The sequence below is a fragment of the Rhipicephalus microplus genome, chromosome 7, assembly GCF_043290135.1.
Source record: "Rhipicephalus microplus isolate Deutch F79 chromosome 7, USDA_Rmic, whole genome shotgun sequence".
Classification (NCBI taxonomy): domain Eukaryota; kingdom Metazoa; phylum Arthropoda; class Arachnida; order Ixodida; family Ixodidae; genus Rhipicephalus; species Rhipicephalus microplus.
The window spans coordinates 102,075,105-102,102,147 of record NC_134706.1 but is presented as its reverse complement, the minus strand read 5'-3'; the positions used below and the strand labels follow the sequence as shown (position 1 = coordinate 102,102,147).

The following is a 27,043-nucleotide window of genomic DNA, read 5'->3' as shown; positions in this document are numbered from 1 at the left end:
TGCCTTGACTGTAAAAGGCTGCCTCAATTAAATTCTCTAAAATCCCATTAATCACATTGATCTATTTTCAAGTTTGCAGTACCATGTCTTATTCCTTCGTGGTCCTGTCACCAATCATTGGTTCTCATTAAGAAGTCACTTTTCCGCAGTTTTATTAGCCGGTGACTTCCTACATATATCTGCATTGTCCTTTCAACCATCTGCGAGAATCGACGCATCTCGCAGTGCATTTATTCTGAAAATTGAAGCCAGAATCCACTGCCGGCCGTCCTAATTTGTACCGCTTGAAGCGTCAGCCAACAGTGCAGAAACGTATTAAAATAAACGAAAGGCAAAATAATGAAAAAATGCAGGGAACTTTACATGAGATACTTGCAACCCCTTATCTACTCTGCGCAGGTGTGTGACATGACGGGTCCATGAATATCTAGAGGTAAAAGATGAAATGAACAAAAAAGCACACACATCCACACACATGCACGACGTTCTCGTCAAGCCTTTGTGACAGAATGGTTTAACGCAGAAAGCAGTAACCTTCCATAACGTTACGTTATGTTGGTAGCGAAGCATTGTACAGTAACAAATGAAATCAAATTATTACCTGGGCACTGCTACATCCCTGGCAGTGTTGCTGCGGATTAAGCAGTCGAACAAGGAGAAAAAAAAAAGATCGAGAACGCAAGCGAAACAGGATGAAATAGAGGCGCCACGACCAGTTCTCTCTTCGGCTTCTATAGAACAATACCGCGATTAAAATTCAGAAAATTAAGACCTACTTTGCATTCATCGTAGTTCTATATTATACGTCAACCTATGACGAAATAATAATCAGAATTAGCGAATAATGATGACAGAAAAATTATAGAGATTGCTGTTAATAGTCACTGTAATATAGATGTAAACAAGAAAAGTGAGCGAAAATATATATTTTCACTGGCAGAGGCAGAACCTCCAATGTGCGAACTACGTCCTAAGCACAACCTCTGAACCATGGTGGTGTTCATCTTTTCGTCCAGTTGACGGGATATATATGTGCGTTCATATGTGGTAGTGTGTGGTAGGGCAAACAGCGCTGTAAGGAACCAGGAGCGCAGGTGTGCAACACTTTTCAAAGGCGGTTGTCTTTTTTAAGCTACTAAAGGCAAATATTTTGGTCTGTCTGTTCGTTTCTGTGCACAGTTTCAACCTCCCGGCGAAAGTTAGAACCATCTTGATCTGGTGGCGGCGTTAATACTTGCGAATATTGTCGATGAAAACGCAATTACCATGCATACTTGAGGCACAATGCCAATACTTAGGTGTTAGGCAGTGTGTTTTCATGCCTAGAAAAGGCCTATGTAGGCAATTATAAATACCGAAGTGTTTATTACGCTGCGTGGACAATGGAACGCTATGAACGGTAAAGCTGGTCTTTCGTACCCTTTAAATAAAACTCAGGTAGTTTCGCAAAATGACTTGGTGCTTCCACCTGCCAGAGGCTCTGCATTCTAAAAAACTTGACTGAACCCTTATAGAGGAATCGATATAACATGAGAGTGAGCGCGTTCGCGTGCATCTTGCAGGACATTAATAAATGGTATTCCATCCATGCATCCAATACGCTGAACGGACCCATATACGAAAGCTTCATGGCACAATCCACTTTCAACTCTATTGAATATATTTAAGTGATTCACAAGTTAAACTTCTTGAGTAATCTACAATGAAATGTGTGCACTGAGTATTTGAAGTATGCACTAGGGAGCAAATATCACCTTCACGTTCAACTCCGAAAGATGCAGCTTAAGGGTCCCCCAACCTTCGTTTCTAACAAACAAATCAAGGTCTAAATTTAGATTTTTTTTGCACATTCGTTGAAGACTAACTGTACGTGTCGACTTATAAATGCTGTTACGCTTCCTCCGGCTATGGTACCTGTACGCAAAAACCGGTTTTTCATAAAATTTCAGACTACAGAGTATAAAGAGTCCGAGATGTGCACGTTGCTTCATAACACTCTATATTTTATTCCGGCGCTACAACAAGCTAAGACGATAGCTTTTCCGAGACTCAGTGACGCTGCACAGTAGGTCCATCAGGATAATAAAAGCCTCTCACCTATTGAACTGTGCGAGACCGTGCTGTGTAGTCTCGAGCTGACTATTCATGCTTCTCTTTCTTACTCCTCTTCTTTTATATATCTTTGCGTTCTATTATTCTCCTTTTCCCCCACCTCAAATGTAGGGAAGCCAACCGAGCCAAGCTTGATTAACCTACCTGCCTTTTGTCTTTATTTATCTCTCCCTCTCTCACCTATGGCACAAACACTGCCTTAAAATATTGCAATATTGACAATAAACAAGCTCTAAAATGCGAGTGGTTGCGTACTAGTTGCTTACTATTTATAGCATATACTTTCTTAGTGTAACTCTAAGTGATGGCTCCCGGCGGTGTTCTAGTGGCTAAGGAACTTGGGTGCCTACCCGCGGGTGGCGGGATTGAGTTGCAGCTGTAGCAGTTGCAGCGCTTTCGACGGAGGGGAAAGTGCTATAGGCACGGGTGCTCAGATTTGGGTGCATGTTGAAGCCACAGGTGGTCGGAATTTCCGGAGCCCTCCATAACGGCGTCTCTCATAATCACATGGGGTTCTGAGAGGTTATACTCTACATATACTCTATTTTACGTGATGTACAGTGTTTCACCAACCCATTGTATTTTGTCTTATCTTCGGCGTCGCTACGTGAGCGGCCTTGTGTCAGGCCTAAGACTTTCCAGGAGCTCCTCTCATCGCAACTTTTTATATTTCAGCATGAGCAGCCAGCGCTACATAAATGCATAAATTATCTTATTGGCAGAAATTGAGGATGGAAGGTCACTGAAGGGGAGATTGTGGGAGGGGGAGAGGTGATTCTCACGCACTAACGCACGCTTGCTAAGTAGCTACAAAGTCAGGCGTGGGGTAATACGAAAGGTATATGAGTATTGACGAGTACAGGCTGAGGCACGGCAGGGGGAGGGCCCCTGAAATTGGGGCGCAAAGTCAGCCCTGCAAAATGTGATAATAGAGAGAAGGATGCGCTCCGACTAAGGAGGGCGGGCACGAAATCGCCTCATAAATCGGCGTAATAGGGATGGTGGAGAGGGGGCGCGGCAACGAACCTTTGCCCTCTTCTCTGAAGGGGATTCTTTAGCACGCCTTTGTCCTCGTGTATGTAGCTTTGCATCGCTTCCAAACAGCGATGTAGAAAAATTTCTGCTCTTTTGATAATCACGTAGGGCAGGACTTTGGAGAATGACGTGCCGCATGGCGGCTAGGCATGAAGTGTGGAAATGTTATTTTGTGGGGGTAGAGGTGGCAGTACCCTTCTTTAGGTCAGCAAGAGGCTGCCATTTACAAATTATATCAGGAGCCGTGGCTTCTTTTGGAAGTGCTACAACAATAATGTTTTTGGCATCAGCTGAGGCCGAGCTTCTGAAATATGTTAGAAGGGGTCATATCTTTAAGTTTCGCTTAGTTTATATTGTTAGCAGAAAGGAACCGACTTTTAAGAGTAGATGCAGATGTGTTTTCAGTTGGTTGAGAGAGCAGCGCCAGCAACAATGAATAGCTCGCGCCAGTCTATCATCGATGCCATCCCTCTTTTTGTACTCTTTATTTCCATGCCACTAGTACGGAACATAACCACTGGAGGTGGGCCTACCTTCTCTAAGACCTAAAGGTTGTTCTCAGACGCGGTCTTGTACAGCTTGAGCCGAGAGACCTGAACATTACTGTTTGGTAGATGATAATGGACAGATGGGTTTGACCTCAAAGGTGACAGGTACTTGAAACAATACCGAGACAAAATTTTCGCTGATAGGCCCACTCATCAATGAGCTGACCAGAGTAGCAGAACAGTACCAAGAGCAAAAAAAAAAACGTTTGTATTTGAAGCACCGTACTGACGTCGTTGGTTGCTCTGCGACGCCGTTATGAGAGCGTGGGGGAGCTGACGAGCATAATCTGCTCGCGCGATAGTCAGGGACATACTCGCTGTCACTGGTAAGCGGGGCAGTGGCTTAAATGATAGTGTCCAGCAACAAGCTCGACTCTTCCGTAGAACAGGAAATGTAAAAAGCTTGCAGTGCCTTGACACGACCAATTGTACGTAATACTTGCCAAGGGTAGGGCATCTGGCCCTACCCTTGGCAGTCTTGGTGGTCTGGCGACACATAAATAGCAAGCATCTCAGTAAAAGTGCGGATAAAGCGTTCCGTGAGGCGGTTGGTTTGAGGGTGCTAAGCAGTAGTCGGTTTGTGCCAACATTACTAGAATACAATACAGTCTAGTATTGTTGGTTTGTGCTGCGTGGAGAAGGAATGGAGGATGGCGGCGAAGACTTGAGATATAAATATACGGCACTGGTCAGCGAACAGCTCTCTCGGGGCTCCTTGAACCAATATAACGTCACGTAATAGGAAGTCAACCAGCCCCGCCGCGGTGGTCTAGTGGCAACGGTACTGGGCTGCTGAACTGCAGGTCGTGAGAATGATTCCCGGCTGGAGCGGCTGCATTTTCGATAGTGGCGAAAGTGGTGTAGGCCCGTGAGCTCATATTTGGGTGCACGGTAAAGAACCCCAGGTGGTCGGAATTTCCGGAGTTTTCCACTACGGTGTCTCTCATAATTAAATGGTGGTTTTGGGGTGTTGAACGCCTCGTATAAATCAGGTCAGCCACGTCGGTTGCACAATTGTCAGTGAAGCTCGCGTGATAGCATAGCGTATAACGCGATTGGTATCAACTGTGACGCAGTTGTCTCACAACAATTATGTGGGCAAGAACAAAGCAGGTCTAACCCAACGCAGTAAAATGGTTCCATAGGTTTATCGACTGGCTGAAAATGGCCCGCGTGTTTCAGGCATGACACTACGATTAATTTTCATTTGACACTAAATTTTCAGGCATGACACTACGATTGTCAAAGCTGTGAAGTCGAAAATGGTCACAATGTAAGACATTCTTTTTATACACGAAATATGAACGCAGGCGTCGTTTAAGGAAGATTTCGTACGGTTTATGATGTCAAGGAACAATATATACCACTTCTGTTTTCCCCCAACCTTATGGAACTCAGACACTGATAAGATGGTGTGCTTCGCGGGAGCGTCGGTGCCTTCAAGATCGCCGACAGGGTACTGGCAGAGGTGGTTGACATCACGGTGCAGGCGGCCAGATTTGCAGACGACCAAGTGGCAAAACTTTTGCAGGTGCAAAGCCCAGCGACAAAAGCTTCCGGATAGATCTTCCATAAACTTCAGGCACCAGAGCATGTGGTGGTCCGTAACAAGTGAAAATGACCCTCCGTATAGCTAAGCCCAAAATTTCACCACCACCCAACGAGAGCCAAAAACTCATGCTATGTACTTCAATATTTACCTGCTGGTGACGATAAGAGGTTCCTGTTGTATGCAATAACCCAATCCTGGCCACGTTGCTGTTGAGCTAGCACTCGAACAATTCATGTGCACTTGTATCTCTACGGATTTTCGTAGCAGAAGCTAGCCTGATGCTGGCCAGAATCGGAGGATTTGTGAGAAGTGCGATCAGAGTCTATAGCGCAGAAGCTTTTTCTGGGCCCCATGAAAACTGTACGGCATGCTTGAAGAGCTGCGTAAGAGATCTCGTGATGAGCGCGAAATTTCTCACGAAGCGTCATAAGTATGAAAACGGTCCAATAAATCTGCGTTTTTGCGCCGCAGAACATTAAACAGGAAAGTTCTTGTCTGGACGGATTTTTACCGGGTCTGGTTGTACACGGTCTGCGTCTACTTAACGGTAAAGTACTGTGCTTTGGTTGCACCTAAAGTGACATTTGAAAGAGTTGAGCCAGAAGCGCAACTGAAAATACTTAAGACGTCTGAGAGGCACTCTAATTGAGTTTCATATATCGGCAAAAACAATCCGCCATATCTAACATTGAATGATTTTGCAGACGATTCCTTGCATATGATCGGGGAACCAGCGAATATTTAGTTTACAATTTCTGTCATCGCATAAAGCCAGACACTTTTGTTATATACACATTACATACGTAATGTTTATTAGTTTACAAGTGGATGCACTATATTCTTTTAGATGAACAATGTATTTTTTATATACACAGCCTGCTGCTCCGGGTTTTTTTTTTTGTTAAAAAGAACTGCTTGTTTCAGGCTTTCGGGCTGTCCCCTCAAAGTCTTGCGGCGACCGGGCTCAAGCTTCGTTGCGAGCCCACCGCGCTTCTGATTTAGCTTGGGGGTTGAACATGTGGCCATGCATGTGGTGGGTCATGCATGTGGGGGGGGGGGGCAGTGAAAAGAAAGAAAGCGGAAGTGCCGAGATTGTTGGCACCACCATGAGCGATAGCAGATCACCTTGTGATAATTTTCATATTCTCCGATAAACGGAAGCCATGGATGGCAGCGCACCTTCTCGCGCAGTCATACCACATAACACTCCTCAGCCTCTATTTCTATCTCTTACACATTTTTTCTCTTCCCTACTATCCATCCCCCGTGTGGAGTCGTTGAGATGACCTCCACAGAAAGAGACAATTATCATGACAAACTTTTCCTTTACTTCCATTTTTTATTCTACTTCGAGGAGGCGAGCGTGCCGGCTATCAACAACCGACTCCTTGATTGTGGCTCACAATCATGAGCATTGTTGTAATTACCGCAGATGTGACCTTGAGCGACCGCAAAACTCGACAGGCAACACTGGTGCATTCGCCGCCGCCAACCAGCGAGCAGAAGAAGCAAGCTGCCAAAACAAGAATGTCGTCTAAGTTGCACAAATAGACTGACCCTTAAAGCCTCTCAGCGGGGACTTCATCATTCGTTCAAAGGTGCCTCGAGCGTAACAAAAGCCAAAGGGCAAAACCTTCCACTAACTTAGGCCATCAGGGGTGATAGATGCCGTCTTGTCACAGCTGATTCAATCTACCTCAGTCGGCGAGTACCCGAAACGAAGGTCTATAGAGGAAAAATAGCGAGACCCTTAGAAGAATTCAAGGGCATCGTCTATTCGTAGCAGAGAAAAGCAGTTTTTTTATTGCGATAATAATTATATGGACAGTCTCGACGGGTTTTTTGCCATTACCGCCATCTTAACTCAAGTATTTAGGATTCAATATATATACGGGAAAGAATGCCCTAACCTTTTCTTTCTGTGTATTGAACATCACCTTTCCGGCCGGGGTGGTCTGCGCACGTGCTGATTTCGTTAGGGGAGGAGCGGAGAGGGGGATGCTGATCATTGCAGCACTATCGCGGCACTTAACATCGTGTGCCTTGTTCTCCCGCAACAGGTGGGAGCTTCTACAGGCTCCACTCCAAACACGGAAATATCGTGCCAAAAGTGTACCTGGAACGGCCGTACCCTCTTATACCAGCGTTTAGTAGAGATATATGAGATCAGAAATAAATGAGTTACTGCCAGCCTCACTTCGTATATCAACGCCCTATCTACACATGAGCCTCTATGTGGTCATCTGAAGGCACCACATGAAACTTGGTTACTTAGGAAGCGCATGCTTACTACAGATAATATTGCTTCTAAAAATGCTTGCCTTGCTTCATAAAACATGCGAGTATGCTGCTATCGAATTCAATGCTTAATCCCTTTGGGCAAACTGTCACATTCTTTTAAATTTCGTTTGGGTGTCTATAATCGACACAGACGCCTCAATTCCCATGTTTCATGTGAACTAGCACAACAGGCGATGCCCAAGACCTGTAGCATTGCTCAATGATATGCTCGGCCATCAGTTCATCGACCTTACTTTGAATAATGAAACGCTCGGCCGCCGACAATCGATAAGGACGCCTATGAATATGAGGCCCATTACCAGTGCTTATGCGGTGGGTCACACCAACAGTTTTCCCCTATGACAGGTCGCTTAGGTCGAAAACGTCGATGTAGGACCGCAGAAACTAGTGGAGCTTGTCAATCTGCTGTGGCGTTAAGCTGGAAGCAATCATTCACCTAACAGCGCTGTCTGAGCAAGTGTCGAATTTCTCTTGAGCATCGTGGTTGGAAGGAGCGGCCATCGTGAAAACATACACAAAGTTTAGTTTTAAAGTGCAAATGAACACCAAGGGGATTCCTTGCGGCAGAACTTGAGGTGTCAAACTAAGCTGACAACTGAAAGGCCCGTGGAGTTCTCTGCGAGACACAGAACAGTGTGTAGTAAAGTAATGTCGCGGGTGATGAGGGCATCGGTGATAGGTATCAGAACGCAGTCGCCACAGATAACTAATGGTATTGAGCTGAGCTGGGCCTAGTTTAGTGTTTTGGGAGAGATGTGTATATATCCAATTGTGCAAAGGAAACTGGGCGGTTGTGCTAGAGGTTCTGTTGCGGGCAAGTGCAGATGGCGGATGCTGGTCGAACAGTCAAGGAAGGCGAAATGTGTGGACAGGAAGCCGAGGACTAAGATTACGTCTAGCGGGAATTTTATGAAGGGCGGTAAATAGAAGAACAGTGTGGTAACCGGCGATTCTTTCAAGAGCAGAGAACATTGCAACAATAGATGCTGTGAACTGAGTGTTTGCAGCTGTGAGAAGTATCTTTAGCTTTCAACATAAATGACTCATCATAACGGAATGCTGCGCTCTGGTGTCGAAGAGCAGCGAAATGCACACCATCTACTTGAACATTTATAAGCCTCCGTTTTGTCTGTAGTCAAAGAGGATTGTTGGTCAATCCGAGTGATGCAGTACCACCTACGACCATGGCAACACTTAGTTTTCCGTCGGGGAACTTCGTGTGAAGCCGAAGGCGATATCGGTGGGGCTTTCGAGAACGACACCGGTGACGGGTGCTTGATGGAGAGCGGTAGTAGCATGGTTCAGTTCAGGTTCATGGGCATGATGTTCCCTGCTGGTCTCATGACTACAAGCGGGACGCGCATTGAAGGTACTAGTAGAAGCTTGTGCAGGACCCCTGCGACTTCTGCAATGACAAGAAATGTCCATGTTACGGTAACACAAGAAGTAGATAGGCTTGTTCATCGTGCGTTTGCCTTGCGGACAAATTGCGGAACTTTGATGGAGAGTCAAACGCGAAAGAATGTGCTGGGATGAATTGTGGCTTGAAGGTGGTATGGGGAGGTGGTTATGTAGGGCAAATTGTTAAGCTCACAGTTTTTAGCCGTGAAACTCATTAAACTAGGGGCAAGGTGATTCAAGGAAGGGGATCAGGGAACGTTCGTCAAGCTGTAGATGGATCGGCTTCTTCAAGTTCACGCCTGTTGAGTCGCGTTAAGTGGTCACAGGCATCTGGTAGACCATATGGGTCGAGGCAGGAGGACGTCGCACGGTCCTCGGAAGATGCTCGACCACATGATATGCGCCCAATTTTAGCCTGTTTGTGCTGGAGGCATTCCTAAATTATGGCATCGACAACTGACTCGTTATCCCAGCTTCAATGTCAGCTTCAATGTCAGCTCTTCTTAGCACTTAGAGCAAGGGTCGTTTACCCCAAAGGAACTAACAGCATTTTCCCTAAATATATTTTCAAATGCGGAATATTCAGCGGCAACCCTTGTGGAAGCATTCAGTTTACTAACACGAGTAATTGCTGACTTCAGTATCTTGTTTATATAGGTTTCGTTGAACGGCTTGATAAACCCGAAATGTGAGGCCAACTCACCCACTGTGACCACAGTTTGCTCTTCAGTCTTCACGTCGTGTCTGCGGTAGTTGACCCTGTCTTGTTGCGATAGATGGTCGTTCTCGCCCTATTGCAAAAACCAGCGCCATTGGGTACAAGCGTCCAGCGCCATGCTTGATTATGGGCCTAGTATGGGGCTGGCACCAGTGCTTCCCAGCACAGGGACTGGGACGCTGGAGCGGCAGCGTCCCAGTACTGTGCGCAAAATGGCTTCACGTGGTTCAAACAGGGGTGCCCATTCTCCATAAATAAATATATATATATATATATATATATATATATATATATATATATATATATATATATATATATATATATAAGCAAAATAGTGCGCATTCACTTTAGAAAATAACAAAAGGAAAAAATTAACGCTGCTTCACAAGATTTGAACTTGCCACCTCTTGATTACGAACTGAGTACACTACCCACTACGCCACGTCAAAATTTTTTTTCTTTCAATGAATTAAATTATTACCAGTAGATTACACAGAACATACTTCATCAGAAGTCAGGCAAACACACACAAGTGTCAAGAACGGGAAGCCACTCCGGAACGGGTTCATAAGTCTCGACAACACTGCGCACTTGAGCAGCTGCTTCTCGGAAGACAGATCTCATCGACCGTAGTGACTCGGCGTGTCTATCGATCATGCAATTTTTCCATAATGAATAAAGTCCCAACAACATAAACAAGTCGTAAAAAGTATTATCAGTCAGACTCTTTTTGAACGGAAGGAACCTAATACCATGAGCTGTGATTGGAAGTTCTTTTCTTAACCTTCTTTTTAGAATGTCCCCAAAATGTAAAGTATCACGACAATCAATAAAACAATGCTCTGTAGTCTCAGGTTGGTTGCAGAATCTACAATTCACTGTCCAGGGTACGTATATTGATTTTTCATTTAGCCACGTTTTCACTGGCAGCGGGGAAGTGGGCAGTTTAAGGAAAAATGTTTTCGCTGAAGGAGATATACACATTCTACGTACACGCAATAATACATCGTGACCAGGCAGAAGTGATAATGACTTTCGATAAACATAATCGGGGAAAAGGTTATTCACAAGTGCAGAGGTTAAATTTGTTCAGTCAATAGTATACAAATACTCCAAGGTAAACCTGCCTTTCAAAAAACTGACAGTATCAACAATTTCTTTTAGGAATCCCCGCAAAGGCAATTCCTTAGCAACGCTTATTGTTACATGAATAAAAGGAAGGTGGTAACATAGACGGTCACAAAAAACCGCTAATAGAAATGGGTGGCACATATCTTTGAGGTAAAAAAATCGCAACACCAACTGTCGCACGAACAAATGCAGAAGGCCGAGGCCACCCTTTTCAAGTGAAAGAAAAAGATTGTCTCTTCTCATGGGCTCCCAGGAATAGCTCAAAATAAAGCAGGCAAATATCCTATCAAAGGCTTGAATTTGTACCCGAGAGCAATGCAACACCTGCAGAATATAAATAAGCTTTGATACAAGGAATATATTGCACGCTTTCGCTCTGGCAAAAATAGAAAGCTCTCGTCCGTGCCATGTTGCCACCTTTCGGCGGATCGTAGTTATCGCAAGCGGTCCAGTGTGGGCCGCTGTTACGATAGTTATCGAGAGGCACACCAAGGTATTTCATAAGAGTGGCATTCAAATGAATATTTGCGAAGACCGAAGGAATTTGGGCCCACATGCCTACCAGAATCCACTACTTTTATCAAAATAATGCTGGCGCCAGCGACTTCACAGAAACGTAAAGTAGTGTTGACTGCTTCTTGAACGCTGGGTTTATCAGCGCAAAAGAAGGCAATGTCATCTGCATAAGCTAGAACTTTTACTTCCTCAGCATCATATCGGTAGCCTCTGATGCTAGACTTTAGAAGCACACCTAAATATAATGATTCCAGATAAATTGCAAAAAGCGAATGTGACAGCGGACATCGCTGAGGTACAGATGAATTTACCTCTATTATATTGGAAAGTGTGCGATTTACAATTAGTCTGGTTGTGCACTTCTTATAACAGAGCGAGATACCATTGTATAGTACATCATCTTTTTGGGATTAGTACAGCACTTTTTGGGATTAGTTTTGTATGGCTCTGATAGAAAGAAGGAGGAAGTTCACCACGGTCATAGGCCTCTTTAAAAAGTTGTTCAAGGAAATGTATCAGAAGTTCCTGAAAATCTATGTAAAATTCGCCACTAAGGCCATCCGGACCAGGAGTTTTGTTTTTCTGCAACGTTGTTATTGCAAATCTAATTTCCTCTCTGGTTATTGGCCCATCTACAGTGAGTCTATCATCATCTTGTAACTGAGGCACAAGGGCGATGAAGCGGTTAGCTTCTTCCTCAAAATTCTCCTGAAGCTCAGCAGCGGTGAACAAACATTTCTAATATTCTTCAAATGCGGCTCTTATTTCACATATCTCTGTGCAAAGGGAACCCCGCGACTCAATTTGCAGTATATGTTTAGAAAGTGCGTATCTCTTTTCATCAACGAGGGATCTTTTAGTGGGTTCCTCTTCAGTGAAATGGCTAACACGGGAACGAATCTTAGCTCCTCTGTATAAATCTGTATCATGTTTTTGTATCTGTGCTCGAATCACATTTATCTCGTCCCCATACAATCCCAGCTGTTGACTTTCAAAAGTATGGAGCTTATGAAGTAAATCTTAAAGATAGTATCCTTCAGCTTTTCTTTCTTTGCGCAATTTCGCATGAAATACTAATTGCCTGATACTTGAATCTTTCTTTGAACCTTTCCCATTGAGCGAAAATTGGCAGCTGTCGACACTGTGTTACTTCTTGTACCGATTGTTTTACAATTTTAACGAAACAATCTTCGCGCAACAACTGTACGTTAAGTTTCCATGGGTCCCAGTTTAGAGGGGTTTTACGAAAGTTTGCAGGACCCCAAAAACAGTGACCAAGCAATGGTCTGTAAAAAATATGGGCTTACAGCATAATTATGAATGTGAGACCATAAGCTTAGAGATACATATACACGGTCAAGCCAAGCATGAGAGATGCCTTGAAAGTGCGTGAACCTCACCGAGGAAGGTGCATGCGCTCCCACATCTAATAAATTGTGGTCATTCAATAGTTTCTGCAGTAAGGCTCCACTTGCATCAGAACGATTGGTTATATATGAATGATCTCTCGCGTCACAAACACAATTAAAGTCTCCAAAAACTATAAAAGTTCTGTCAGTGTTCAGCAGCAAAGTTAAAGAGAGGAAAAAAGAATTCCTTTCATTCACTTTGGAGGGAGCATAGACACAGATAAACCTCAAATTATGGGAATGAAAAGATAAGTCGCAAAAAATGAGGCGTTCTTCCCCATCAGCATGTCGTGACGTCAAAATCTGATTCAAGTGCTTTCTAACTAATAAAGAGCATCCAGCAGATGCACCACGTGCTGGGCTGATGTATAAATTGTAATCTCGGAAAACTTCCAGTGCAAGATCGGCTTCACGAGCAGCGGAAATCTTAGTCTCTTGCACTGCAAGTACATCAATGTTGTACTGCTCAAGCACGTGGCGCAACTGCCACTGACGCCTTGCATTCCTCAAGCCACGTACGTTGAGTGTCGCTACACACATGAGAAACGTTAGCGCGGTAGCCATTTTGCTATCTTAGAACTTTTGTAGGTCACCTTCAGCCACAGGGCAACCTGTGGCTTTACCTCCTTTGCACTTTTTAGGGGCACTTTCCTGAGAACGCTGGCAAAGGCGGCACGTCTCTCGCTCCCCAAAGAAGGTGACACGTGGACCACATGAAGAAACTTGCTCTGTCGTGTCTGGCGCACTCGTTGTTGCTTCATCGGTGACCGGTGCCTGACGCATCCTTGTCTGACCGCTACTCATTCCTTCTTGTTCCTCATTCTCAGGAGGCTTGTCGTTAAGGCCTTCCAAGTGGTGTTCTTCTACAGCATTGCATTCATTTATGCTTTCACCTGCATCGTTAGCGGTGTTATTTTGCGTGCCAAGTGTATCCATGGTCAAGTGTTCAGCTTTCTTTAAGGCACCTTCTGCTCCTCCCGCTGCTTCTCCTGTCACATCAAGTACCTCAGTGACATCCTTAAGATGATCCAGATGTTGCTCTTCTGTGCCTTGGCCGGAACGGAGTTTGTTGGCATAAGTTGACACGCAGGCATCTGACGAGTGGCCAAAACACTGGCACTGCAAGCACCTCGGTGTTTTGCACTGTCGACGTACATGCCCCACTCGCTTGCACGGAAGACACTGTGGAGGCCTACCGAGAATAAGTACGAGGCCTTGGTGGCCATAGATTCACATAAGGTGTAGTATTGAGCTTACAGTGATGGTGTTCTTAAGCTCCAAGGCAACGTCCCTATTTGTTGTCCTCCATTGTTTCCTTCCTGCACATCTCCATGCCTCTGTTTCAACGGAATTCACTACGCCGTAAGCTTGGAACGCCTCTTCAACACGTCGCGATTCAAGATGAGGCGGAAGACAAAGAAACATCACCTAATATTCTTGGTCTCCAGATCTAGCACCATGCACTTCAGCCCTTTTACACGGAGCTCACCACAAGTGACGAGTTTCTGTTTCGCCATGCTGCTTGCACACGTAACCATCCATACATGGCTCATTTGATACTGGCCAACTCCTATAATGTCCGCTGTGCTCACCATTTTAAGCAGCGCGTCACGGAAGTCTGGGGCACAGTAAGGCCTACCACACAAGTTGCAATGAAGGAAAACGGAATTCAAAACGTCGTTATCAGTTGGAAGACGTGGTAGGACGACTTTATAGCTTGAGTCTTGATCATGAATTGGAGTCGATTATCCTCGGCCATTGGCCGATACGCTGTTACCAGCAGAGAGCATTTTAGAACGCAGCCGATCGGTGCGGCTTCTTCTCCTTCTTCTACCACGCCGGTCTTTCTTCTACCACGCCACGCCACAATGCAACTGGTGGGTTGTAAAATGATTATTTCATTGAAAAACGTGCCTTTTGACTCCATGTGTACAGGTCGCACACTCAAGATTGACGCGATATTCCTTACCGAATAACAATTGTGTCTTGATTCGACAGTGACGAACGAATTTTGGGTGCCGAATGACGTGCGGGTATAAGCAAGAGCGCAAAGGTTTTTGAAGCATGCACATCTTAACTCTGAAAAATCTGAAATTGACTGGAGGAGCAGCCACAGATTATCGGCTGTTGCTGCCGATAGTTTTTTTTCCTTTGATAGTCGGTTCTTGCTCTTGCTACTGGTCAACATGTACAGATGTATTAAATTGTCTTGTTCGGTAGATATCCGCGCACAAGAGTGAGTATTGAGTACTTTTTTTGTGCAAACCACGATGTAGCAGTACACATTCAGTGTACCATATTACATATTTGCAGTTATATTGATAACTAAGAAACCACCGAAAAAATTACTAATGCAATCCACTGAAAAAGTCTGCCAGTGTGTTAGTTCACAAAGGCGTACCTAAATACGAACTCAAACTTTCGTGTTCTTACATACGATTCAGAGAAGTACCGGCTCCTGTGCTCCGACTGGAGCTTTCGGTGAGAGCCTGCGTTGCTGAAAGCACGACATATCGATCATCGCCGCTCCTTGTGTGGGCACCGCGCAAGTAGAGAAATGGTTCATTTAGGCTGAGGGATGTGTTAACGGTACTTTACAGTAATTCTTACACTTCAGAACTGTGCCTACTTAAAGTAAAAAGCGCCGGCAGCATTGACACCGATTTGGCCAGCACGATAGGCCTTGCTAGGACGGGGCACTTGGTAAGGCTGCTTTCGAAGCAGCTGAGTTGCGATGCTTGAAGTTTTTGTATTTGAGCTTTGCAACATTTCTAACTGTCACCTTAATTGTACATGAAGTAGAAAGTCAATCATTGGCAGAAATGCATATATGGAATGGCAATACTGAGCGACAGCTGTTTTTCTGGCCTCCGCTGGCAGTATACAGCGGGCGTGCCAGTGTACAGATATACTCAGTTATATCAATACCAACAATAAAAAACTTCCATAGAAATACTAATGCAGTCCGCTGAAAACGTATGCCAGGGCGTCAGTTTACGCAGTTGTACCAAACTACCAACTGGAAATTGCGTGTTCTTACATATTAGTCAGATAAGTACCGGCTAAGTGCGGCCATGGCTTTCAGTGGCAGCCTGCGTAGCTGAAAGCGCGACGCATCGATTTTCAGCGCTCTTTGTGCGAACATCAACCCAAGGCAAAATAGTTTATTTAGGTTTATGGATTCCTAAAGTATACATTACAGTTATTCTCACACTTCAGTATTCTTTGTACACGAAGCAAGAAGCGCCAGTAACATATACACCAATGCGGCCTGCACGACAGGCTTAATGCTCGCTCGGTGGGGCGCTGGGTAACACCGCTCTCGACATGGTGAGTTGGGATGGTTGAAGATTTTGCATTTGAGCTTCGGAACATTTCTGATACCTGAAGTAAGTAGAAGGATAAGCATGGCCAGACATTAATTTATGCGGTGTGGCGGAATCGAACGACAGCTTTTTTTTTTCTTGCCAACGCAGGTAAACCTTGCGAAGCGATCGAGAGAGCCCATTTACGTTTCGTCAAGTTGGCGGCAAAAACAAATTCCTGTTTCTGTTAGGAGTGGCGTGCAGCTCCTGAATCACAAGCACTGCAACTTGGAATTGTTAGAGCAATACATGGCTGATGCGAATATGGCCGGTATACGCGGGGGCATATGCGAAAAGAGTGCATTATAATTGCTGCGATACGTACGTGCGCCGCAAAAGTTACGTATTCTCGGTATCCGTTAGGGTAGCATCTCTCTGTGCTGTCGAATGAAAAGTTTTATGTTCAACGAAATCGAAACAAACCACGACACACGTTACAATAATGTGCATGCTGCGCTGGTAGAAACAGTGCGTGCTGCAGTATTCACCAGCGCTTGCCAGTGAAGTTTCCAGCGCTTCCTTCGCTTCACAGTGTGCACCAGTACCACAGCGATTAACCAACACCCCTACCGGTGCGACACAGCTTTCTCTCAGTGCGCCCAGCGAAGTGCCAGTGAATACAAATATGTACCAGTGTCTCCAGCGTGTGCCAGTGCCAAAAAACGTACTGGCATCACGCTGCGGACGCTGTTTATTTTGCAATAGAGCGTGCTCATTGATTTGCTCGTGAGTTGTGAGGTGCGTGATTGCCGAGGGCGCTGAACCCGCTCACGCCGCCACAGCGTGCACTTCAGGTAGTGGGCGTGTTCCCGGCCACACTGAGCTGGCGTTCCAAACTTTCATCGCAACTTCATTCGTACGAGAGACCTAAATGATGCCATAGGTTGCTCCCGTTGCTGAACAGGGTAAAAGGGTGCAGGACCATTCACAGTGTTTATGATTGCAGTGAAATCAGCGACGCACGCGATCGTCGACCGACATAGCCGTACTCGTACCGAGTTTAAACGTTGTAAGGCCCCACGCATGAGCCAGGCACGAACGAAAAGAAGTGCCCCGTGAATGTCGAAGATTACAGACAGATCTGTGTCAAAACAAACCAATGAACGGCTGCGGATGTCTCAGGGTAAAGCGAAACCTGCTCGCTACAAAATCTGAGGCTGAGGTGCTGTCATTCTCGTACTTGAAGCTAGTATTCATTCAATTCAGAAGCTGTTGCAAGACAGTCTTCAACGGCACGTGTTTTTCGCAGCACAAGTCAGCACACATGCGGGGGTGATGACAAAACCACAGCAGCGACTTGCGATAGTAGATGTGGCTCTGTGTCTGATAAATTAATACAAGTCACACCAAAACTGCTAGGAAACTGCCTGAGAAGGCTATTTGTACCCTACACACAGGCGGTGGACTTTCAAAAATATTTTTATACAACAATTTTTCTCTGAATTTTAGACAGCCCTCTATGGAATGGCTTGCATATATTTCTGCAACATATTGCCGCTCCACTCTTTCAAATTGCGAAGCTGACACAATAATTTCTGACTTCCAAAGGTGCTTTTGCTTCCAGGACGTTTTGCCCAGAAGCGTTACTGTGAGAAGCATGCTCTTTTTTCGAGCTCACCGGTGTAGTGCATTTTCTCAACAACACACGCACACTGGTTGGCACAAAGGTCTCTTAAAAGCCAGTATTTTGACAAATCGGGCAAACTCAAATTGATTCCTATCCTCTAGTAGGTAGGCTAACTATAGTGAAAAGTGCTAAATGCACGGGGAACAACTTCAACATGCCAAAATAATCAATCCGAAGTGTAAATCACCGAGGATCTAAATGAGTCGGCGTGAAATAAAAGAGTAGAAACGCATTTTTCTGATTGTAAATAAATGAAAACGATGCTCATGTTTTACGTACACACACGTCCTTTATATTATTACAAAATTGAGGGTATAACGTCCCAAACCCAGAAAATGTTTATGACAGACGCCGTTGTGGAGGTCTCCAGAAACTTCGACCACCTGAGGATATTGAACTTGCAATTAACCTAACTACAGGAGCCTCAAATATTTGTGCCTCCGTCGGAAGTGCAGCCCACGCAGTCGGGAATCCATTCCAGAACCATCGGCTCAGAAGTGAAGTGCCACAACCACTAAACCACTGCAGCAGGGTGTCGTGCCTAGCATGCCAATATGACAATACATGTAATATTGCAGATCGCAGTTATATTGTGTGGTAGAAGTTTACATTGCGATAGGGTGTAAGAAGATGTAATTATCAATACAACTTCGTTACGTAAAACAGGCCACCCATTGCAGAAGTCAATGGCCCGTTACTGCGTGCCATTATCTTTAGACCACGAAGTGGGCGCTTAGCGTAACTGCGCGTGGTTTAAAGCCCACAACCCATTACACAGAATGCAGCCACATGTGAAAGCTTCACTGACACAAGTCACTTTCTAATTTAATGAATACATTGTCGTAATCCACAGTTGAAGCTTTTCGAGAAACAACGCAAAATAAAAGTATGCGCAATGTGGTCGAAGTAAGCACTAGGGACAAGATGTCGCAGTCATATTCCAATCCTAAAGGCGAAGCTTGATGATCCCCCAGTATTTATTTCAGAAATGACACGTACATTTAGTGAGAGTCAATGCAGGCAGGTTTCCATCATTACTGCTAACGCGTCTGAATAATGTAGCCTTCCTTGCTGCACTGAATGGGGAGTGCCAAATAGGTCTCTGATTGTGGAACCTTATTCTATGTACTGAATGTAATAACTCGATGCTCTCATACAGTGATACGCCCAGGTTATGCCTTTGCACTTTCGAAAAGCGTTTACTTATAACAAAAACAGCCAGAAATAATTCTCATTTGTGAAGGCATCGGAAGAACTGACCACGATATTTGTACCTAATACAGAAGGTGAGCTCCGAAAATTGGGGGACCCTTAAGCTTCGCCTTTAGGAGTTGAACGCGATAGCAAACTCCGTCCCATTATGCGTCCTTCAACCGCTAAGTACATACCTCATAATATCTTTTGACACACACACACACACTTACGAACGCGCACGTGCGCAAACGCGACGTATTTAAAGTAATGCAATAATGCAGTGACTGTGCAGTGTGGCCCTTTCTCTCTGCTAGTACGGCGCTCTGCTGTAGTCGAGACACGTTTCTTACAATGTCTCACAGTTGACACAAACACACACACACACACACACACACTTACGAACACGAACGTGCGCAAACGCGACGTATCTATAGTAATGCAATAATGCAGTGACTGTGCAGTGTGGCCCTTTCTCTCTGCTAGTACGGCGCTCTGCAGTAGTCGAGACACGTTTCTTACAATGTCTCACAGATGACACAAACACACACACACACTTACGAAAGCGCACGTGCGCAAACGCGAAGTATCTATAGTAATGCCATAATGCAGTGTCTCTGCAGTGTGGCCCTTTCTCTCTGCTAGTACGGCGCTTTGCTGTAGTCGAGACACGTTTCTTACAATGTCTCACAGTTGACACAAACACACACACACACACACACACACACACACATTTACGAACACGAACGTGCGCAAACGCGACGTATCTATAGTAATGCAATAATGCAGTGACTGTGCAGTGTGGCCCTTTCTCTCTGCTAGTACGGCGCTCTGCAGTAGTCGAGACACGTTTCTTACAATGTCTCACAGATGACACAAACACACACACACACTTACGAAAGCGCACGTGCGCAAACGCGAAGTATCTATAGTAATGCCATAATGCAGTGTCTCTTCAGTGTGGCCCTTTCTCTCTGCTAGTACGGCGCTTTGCTGTAGTCGAGACACGTTTTTTACAATGTCTCACAGTTGACACAAACACACACACACACACACACATTTACGAACACGAACGTGCGCAAACGCGACGTATCTATAGTAATGCAATAATGCAGTGACTGTGCAGTGTGGCCCTTTCTCTCTGCTAGTACGGCGCTCTGCAGTAGCCGAGACACGTTTCTTACAATGTCTCACAGATGACACAAACACACACACACACTTACGAAAGCGCACGTGCGCAAACGCGAAGTATCTATAGTAATGCCATAATGCAGCGTCTCTGCAGTGTGGCCCTTTCTCTCTGCTAGTACGGCGCTTTGCTGTAGTCGAGACACGTTTCTTACAATGTCTCACAGTTGACACAAACACACACACACACACACACACACACACACACATTTACGAACACGAACGTGCGCAAACGCGACGTATCTATAGTAATGCAATAATGCAGTGACTGTGCAGTGTGGCCCTTTCTCTCTGCTAGTACGGCGCTCTGCAGTAGTCGAGACACGTTTCTTACAATGTCTCACAGATGACACAAACACACACACACACACTTACGAAAGCGCACGTGCGCAAACGCGAAGTATCTATAGTAATGCCATAATGCAGTGTCTCTGCAGTGTGGCCCTTTCTCTCTGCTAGTACGGCGCTTTGCTGTAGTCGAGACACGTTTCTTACAATGTCTCACAGTTGACACAAACACACACACACACACACACATTTACGAACACGAACGTGCGCAAACGCGACGTATCTATAGTAATGCAATAATGCAGTGACTGTGCAGTGTGGCCCTTTCTCTCTGCTAGTACGGCGCTCTGCAGTAGTCGAGACACGTTTCTTACAATGTCTCACAGATGACACAAACACACACACACACTTACGAAAGCGCACGTGCGCAAACGCGAAGTATCTATAGTAATGCCATAATGCAGTGACTCTGCAGTGTGGCCCTTTCTCTCTGCTAGTACGGCGCTTTGCTGTAGTCGAGCCACGCTTCTTACAATGTCTCACAGATGACACAAACACACACACATACACACACACACCGGCACACACACTCACACACTCACACGAACCCGTGCGTGCGCAAGCGCGATGTGTTTATAGTAATGCAGTGACTGTGCAGTGTGGCCACTTGCTTCTGCTAGACGGCACTCTGCTGTAGTCGAGACACGTTTCTCACAATGTCTCAAAGATGGCACACAGACATATACACACACACAATCATGCGTGTGCGCGCGAATGGTACTATCAGTGTCAAATGAAACCCTAACAGCGGCAAGCCTTTGCGATAGCCTAGTGCGTGCCGTCCATTTATCACCATTGACAGGCGCGCACAGCTTGCTCGGCACCTTTGAGCATATGTGTGTGCCGGTTCGTAGTGATCAGTGGGCAGGCGCGCACTATACTATTTTTAAGGCTTGCCGCTGTTCAGGTTTCATTTGACGCTCATAGTACATACAGGTTTTTGATCTAAAGCAAGAATCGCAAGAATCAAATTTCACGCCATTAAGATGGTTCACAAAGCTTCACAGATAGCAGCACATTAGCTGGCATTTGCAGTTTGCTTGATGAACGCCTCTTGAAAGGCTTGGTATTTTTTCTACTAGATGGATACTGTTGTTCATTTCTAGAGCTGTTTGAAAGTTCTTCTATATTTTTAGCGGCGATGGCTGCACTTTCCCGGCTTTATTTGACGTAGCTTGATGGCCTCCCAAATGCGCCTACAAATCACCGATTGGGCTCGTCTTCGTTGTGATACCTGTTGAACAAAATGCGTTAAGGATACTCCTTCCACTACATGGCATTTATCTAGTGTTTTGTCTCGTAGCAAATGCAAGTGATGTCGCAGCTTTGTCGAAGGACTCCTGCTTGCCACACGAATGGCCCGGATTCGATCCAATATAGTACCGGTGATTTTATTCCTTGGTTCATTTCCTTTTTCTCGATTTTTCGCTCACAACCAACGGTGCCAACACCGACGGCGGAATTTCTACGACGCGAGCTCTCAACACTATTGCGTCAATACCACTGACGTTTTTGTCAGGCAGACTCGGCAACAAAATTTGCTTGCTTTATCCAAACTACTCATCTTAAGCATGCCATCTATGTTTAGAGAACGCATGAAAGATGAATTTTTTCATTCAAATATGTCCAAAATGTTATTATGAAATATCTATGCACGTATAAAGCAGTATGTAAAGTTACTTACGTCTTCTACATAGCCATCCAGTCTCTCTGTGTGGTACCATTTCCGTCCATTGGCCCAAAATAAAGAATACGAGAGTTAAATGCGTGTCACCAATATAAACTAGCTGACGCATTACACGCTACTAAATTTAAAGAAACAAGAAATAGTTCTCAAATATACTTAGGTACTTATATTTTAACAACCTAAACATAGATTATCATTGATTGTTCTCTAGAGTTTAGCTGATAAGATTAGTGAGATGACACCTGTTTTTAGGAGATTATAAAAAGAAACCTAGTTCTACTAAGTAGATCTTCTAACTTTTGCTAGACTAGAGTATGGAATAACGCCGGGCTTAACACTAGGCCCGGGTTTGAGGTGCCACCTTCTGTTGACCCGTCCCTCAAAATGACTCAGTCGTCAAGATTGTTCCACATATGTTGTGTGATATATATGTGTGTTCAATATGTTTCATTGAGAAAACGCCTTTTAATGTGAAGCAAGCTATTTCGTGAATTGTAATGCAGGGCAAGTACTTGTTTTGATTATTGAATATGGGGCTGCTTGATATATTAGTCACCTGTATAGTTTACATTTCATTGCGCTTTTGTTTATTAATTACATTCTTCAATAATTTTATTCGAGATATTATTTTGTAGCATTATGATGAATACAACAGTGAATATTGATATGAAATATTTATATCTATAATGCCACGTTCCATTTCACATGTTTGTACTCAATGCTGAAATTCGTGAGCATAACCCTTGCTTTGCCTCCCCGCAGCTCTACAATTCCTCTTGCGACGCAAATATTTCGGGTGACCAACAGATGCTGACTGCCTTCAACGACGCCTTCCAAGTAATGTGATTTAGGAGCGCCGACTGAAATAATGACGCTTGAGCGAGGCGGAATGGTGACTTGTTCTTCCAGCACATTCAAGGCATGGTGTCTTGATGGCAGGCGCGGCGGTAGTGCTTCTTCTGTGGATAACGTTATCGGCCTTGTTTTTAGGTTGATGACAGCACCATGGAGGCATAAGAAGTCCATGCCAAGGATGACATCGCTCGAGCAACGCTGTAGGATTACGAAGTCTGTAGGATAAATACGGCCGTTAATGGTGACTCTCGCTGTGCAGATTCCTGCAGGCGTTACGAGATGACCTCCGGCTGTGCGGATTTCAGGGCCTTTCCAAGCTGTCCTAACTTTCTTTAACTTCGCGGCGAACGACCCACTGATGACAGAATAGTCGGCTCCAGTATCGACGAGAGCAGTCACACTGTGGCTGTCGATAAGAACGTCGAGGTCACTAGTTCGCCGTCTCGCATTACAGTTAGGGCGTGGCGTCGGGTCACGGCTGCGTCGGCTTGTTCTGCTGCTTCCATGTTGCGTCGTCCGGCCACCTTCGGTAAGTGAGCTTTTGCCTTCAGTGCTTTGCCTGGTTGGGGTTGTGTTCAAAAAGCTCCGTCGCGTCGGCGTCGTCATCGGAGGATCTTCGGTAGTTCGTCGCACAGCAACCGCACCTCCATCGGTTGCTGCCCTTAGTTTCCAGGATACGGGCTAGGAGACCGGCCGCGCGTAGGGCCAGAGTACTGCCGGGGGTGCGGTGACATGCAGCGGCTGGGCGACGGCGAACAGGAAGGACTTCGTGGTGTCCATTGAGTTCCTGCCAGGTAGTCGGCGATGTCACGTGGCCGTTCCCCTGGCTGCGGACGTGGTGCATCGACGGCGAAGCCACGCAGTCCCATCTGTCGGTACTGGCAACGGCGGTAAGTGTGTCCGGCCTCGCCGCAGAGGTAGCACAGTGGGCGGTGGTCAGGGGTGCGCCAAACGTCGGTTTTCCTCGGCGCACTGCGCTGGCCCGATGGCGAACGGTAGGTCGTCGGTGGGGGTGGTGGCGGCGGTGGTGTCTGGCGACGGAAGTGCGACGGGGCGGCGTTTCGGCGTGGACGGGGAGGAGCGTTGTGGCGCACTGCAGCGGCGTAGTTCATAGTTTCTGGCTCGGGCAGTGGTGTTTCGGGAATTCGAAGCGATTGCCGGACTTCTTCTCGCACAATGTCGGCGATCGAATCCACTTGAGGCTGCGCCGAAGGCAACAGTTTGCGCAGCTCTTCCCACACGATCACTCGGATCGTTTCACGCAGGTCGTCGGAGTCACTGGCTTGAGCAGCAGCGCATTCTGGAGTCATGTGACGATTATACTGTCTGGTGCGCATGTCCAGCGTTTTTTCGATGGTGGTCGCCTCGGATACAAATTCTTGGACGGTGTTCGGTGGATTCCTCATTAGTCTCGCGAAGAGCTCCTGTTCGACCCCTCGCATGAGGAAACGAACTTTCTTTTCCTCAGGCATGTCTGGGTCAGCGTGACGGTATAGGCGGGTCATCTCCTCTGTGAAAATTCCAATCTTTTCATTTGGTAGCTGAACCCGGGTCTCGAGTAGAGCAGCGGCCCTCTCTTTGCGAGCGACGCTTGCGAACGTTTGAAGAAATGCGCCGCAGAAGACATCCCACGTTCGAAGCGTGGACTCCCGATTCTCCAGCCAGGTCCTTGCGGTGTCTTCCAGGTAGAAGTACACACGACGGAGCTTTTCTTCGTTGTCCTAGTGGTTGAGGGCGGCCACACGGTCGTATGTTTCTATCCAGGTTTCCGGGTCTTCAAACGATGAGCCATGGAACGTTGGTGGTTCCCTGGGTTGATGAATGACGATCGCGGGCTGGGACGCTCCGGTTGTCATTGTCGCTGCTGTCGAGGTCATGGTCTTCCGCGCCTTGTCTTGTAGCAGGCCGTACTCCGGTGGCAGACCTTATGTCGGCGGCTCGTTCGCTGCTCTTGGTTGGCGTCGGTGTCTTCTCCGCGAAGGGGGCTGGGTTCACGGCTTGACGGGGGCGTCCGGTACATGAACGAAGCATCACCTCCACCAGATGTCACGGGGTCGTGACGTGGCCAAAGACAGAAAACTTCGTGTTGGGATTTAACTGTTTATTTGGGCGAACCTGTGCCCAGTAAAGGGAAAATCTAATTACAGCAGCAGTCTTGCACAGATAGCAGTCTCGGACTGATAGCGGCGAATGCAGCGTCGGCCTTCGATCAACAACTGACAAGCGGCGAAGCGCGTCGGCATTTATACCCTTGGTGGAGATGCTGGGTAACATGGCATCGAGCGTCGTTGCCGGGCTCCTTCCGTAGACCAATTTGTATGGAGATATCTGCATACAAATTTGTATGCCCCAAATTTGTTGTCATAAGATTGGCGATCACGCAGCGTCAAAGCATGGCCAAGTTTCCTAAAATGTTTCGAAACGTCAGCGGGTAGTCTCGTTACAGGGAATCACTATAAAGATACGTTGCCTTTCTGTGGCTCCGTCACGCTTCCCACTGGTCATGTGACGCGAGTTGGACATGGGCGCCACTTTGTGGGCCCACATTCTAAACGTCTGAGATTGCGTCACGTACTACTGTATAGCATGGGAGCTCCATGATTTAGATTGAACCGTGGCCACACGGTCACATTCAACCAAGGCACAGGCTTGACTAGATCAGCTTGGTTTTGAAGAGCATGGCTTTAACGTCACCCTGCTACATCAGTTCACTGTATTCGAACGCACCACCAATTAACCGGAGTTTATGTATAGACGATGGTGTACAAGGAAGCATGGTCTCGAAAATTAATCTGTTGTTGCTAGTAATGCTAGGGTTGTCCTTTTTATGCAATTTTCTTCTGTGCTTGAGTTCTGGTAGCTCCGTTAAAAAGTTTTCTTCCTAGTGATTGGCCAAAAAGCCCAATCTGCGATTTTTTGTTCATAATAAGTAGGGGCACGATATTTGGGCACAGGTGGAATGAAGCGATTAACTGGGAAGCTATGTTCATTCTGAAAAAAGTCCAAAAAGTCGTTTGAAATTAGTTCCTATGAGTACGTTTGTAAACTACGACTGCGGACGCTTTCACAATAAACACGGCATATTTTTTGCGCCATGGCCGCTAGCACAAGGAGGACAACTCTAGCGCGGCAAGATATCTGACGCAACAAAACATGTCGTGTATGTCGTCTTGACGGTTTCAGTTTTCAAACAATAGCATGTGAGGGAATGAACGGTAAAATACGTCACAATAATTCACTTCCTTTCATATTGAATTATTGATAACTTCAATTCTAAAGAGTCTGCAATGTGGGAAGAGTAAAAATATATAAAATATATTCAAAGTAAAGGCAACAAAAAGGGAAGCGATCAATAAATACATACTCATGTGCTTCGGTACCCTAAACATTGTATGGGCGGGTGTGTGGTACATAGAAATAATGTTGTAACAAATACAATAAACAAGTTCTTAATTTGACGCTTGCTTGTTCGACGAATATATCTGATGGTGGCAAGCATAAGTGTTGTTTGAAGGAATCTTGTGCCAGAATTTTATCATGACTTTTTCATCTGTTATTCTGGTGCTGTGGTATGCGCTGTTACCGTTCCGCAAAGGGAAAAACCAATATTGATGCTGCTATAAATTCATAAATGGGAAATTGTACCTTTACTACAGACTGCGGCGACATGCATCGGCTATTTTTGCTATGAGAACTGAGGTAACGTCGTGTGACGTGACGACAACGACCATCTGGTTCTCATTGGCTTGAGTTGACAAGTGACGTTCAATATTCATATGGTGCTTGCTAGGCAATATGAGCAAATGCTAACTACAGTACGAAGCTCTCTTTTCGTATTCTGAGAAAGACAAAATTTTGTTTTAAATGAACTTCCTTAATAAACAAACACGACACTTAGTTTTGTTGCCAGCAAGCGCGGCTATTGTACGCTAGTAACTAAAGGCGGATTCACGTGCTACATTTTTAGCGAGCCAAAAATGCAGTTCTGGGCTTGCATGCAAGCCGAAGGATGCTTCCAATAAAGGGTATCGTGCACGAATTCCCATGAAGTGGAATTTC

General features: G+C 45.6%; 1 protein-coding gene across 2 annotated transcripts in view; it reads right to left on the bottom strand.

Annotated features, from left to right (window-relative positions):
* The window catches only part of LOC142767582 (uncharacterized), an 89,323-nt gene that overhangs the window by 19,540 nt on the left and 42,740 nt on the right, over nt 1–27,043 (bottom strand). For both annotated transcript variants that reach the window (XM_075869545.1, XM_075869546.1), the window contains exon 4: nt 22,127–22,152. In XM_075869545.1, the coding sequence (XP_075725660.1) occupies nt 22,127–22,152 (26 nt within the window). The remainder of the gene's footprint in view (nt 1–22,126; nt 22,153–27,043) is intronic.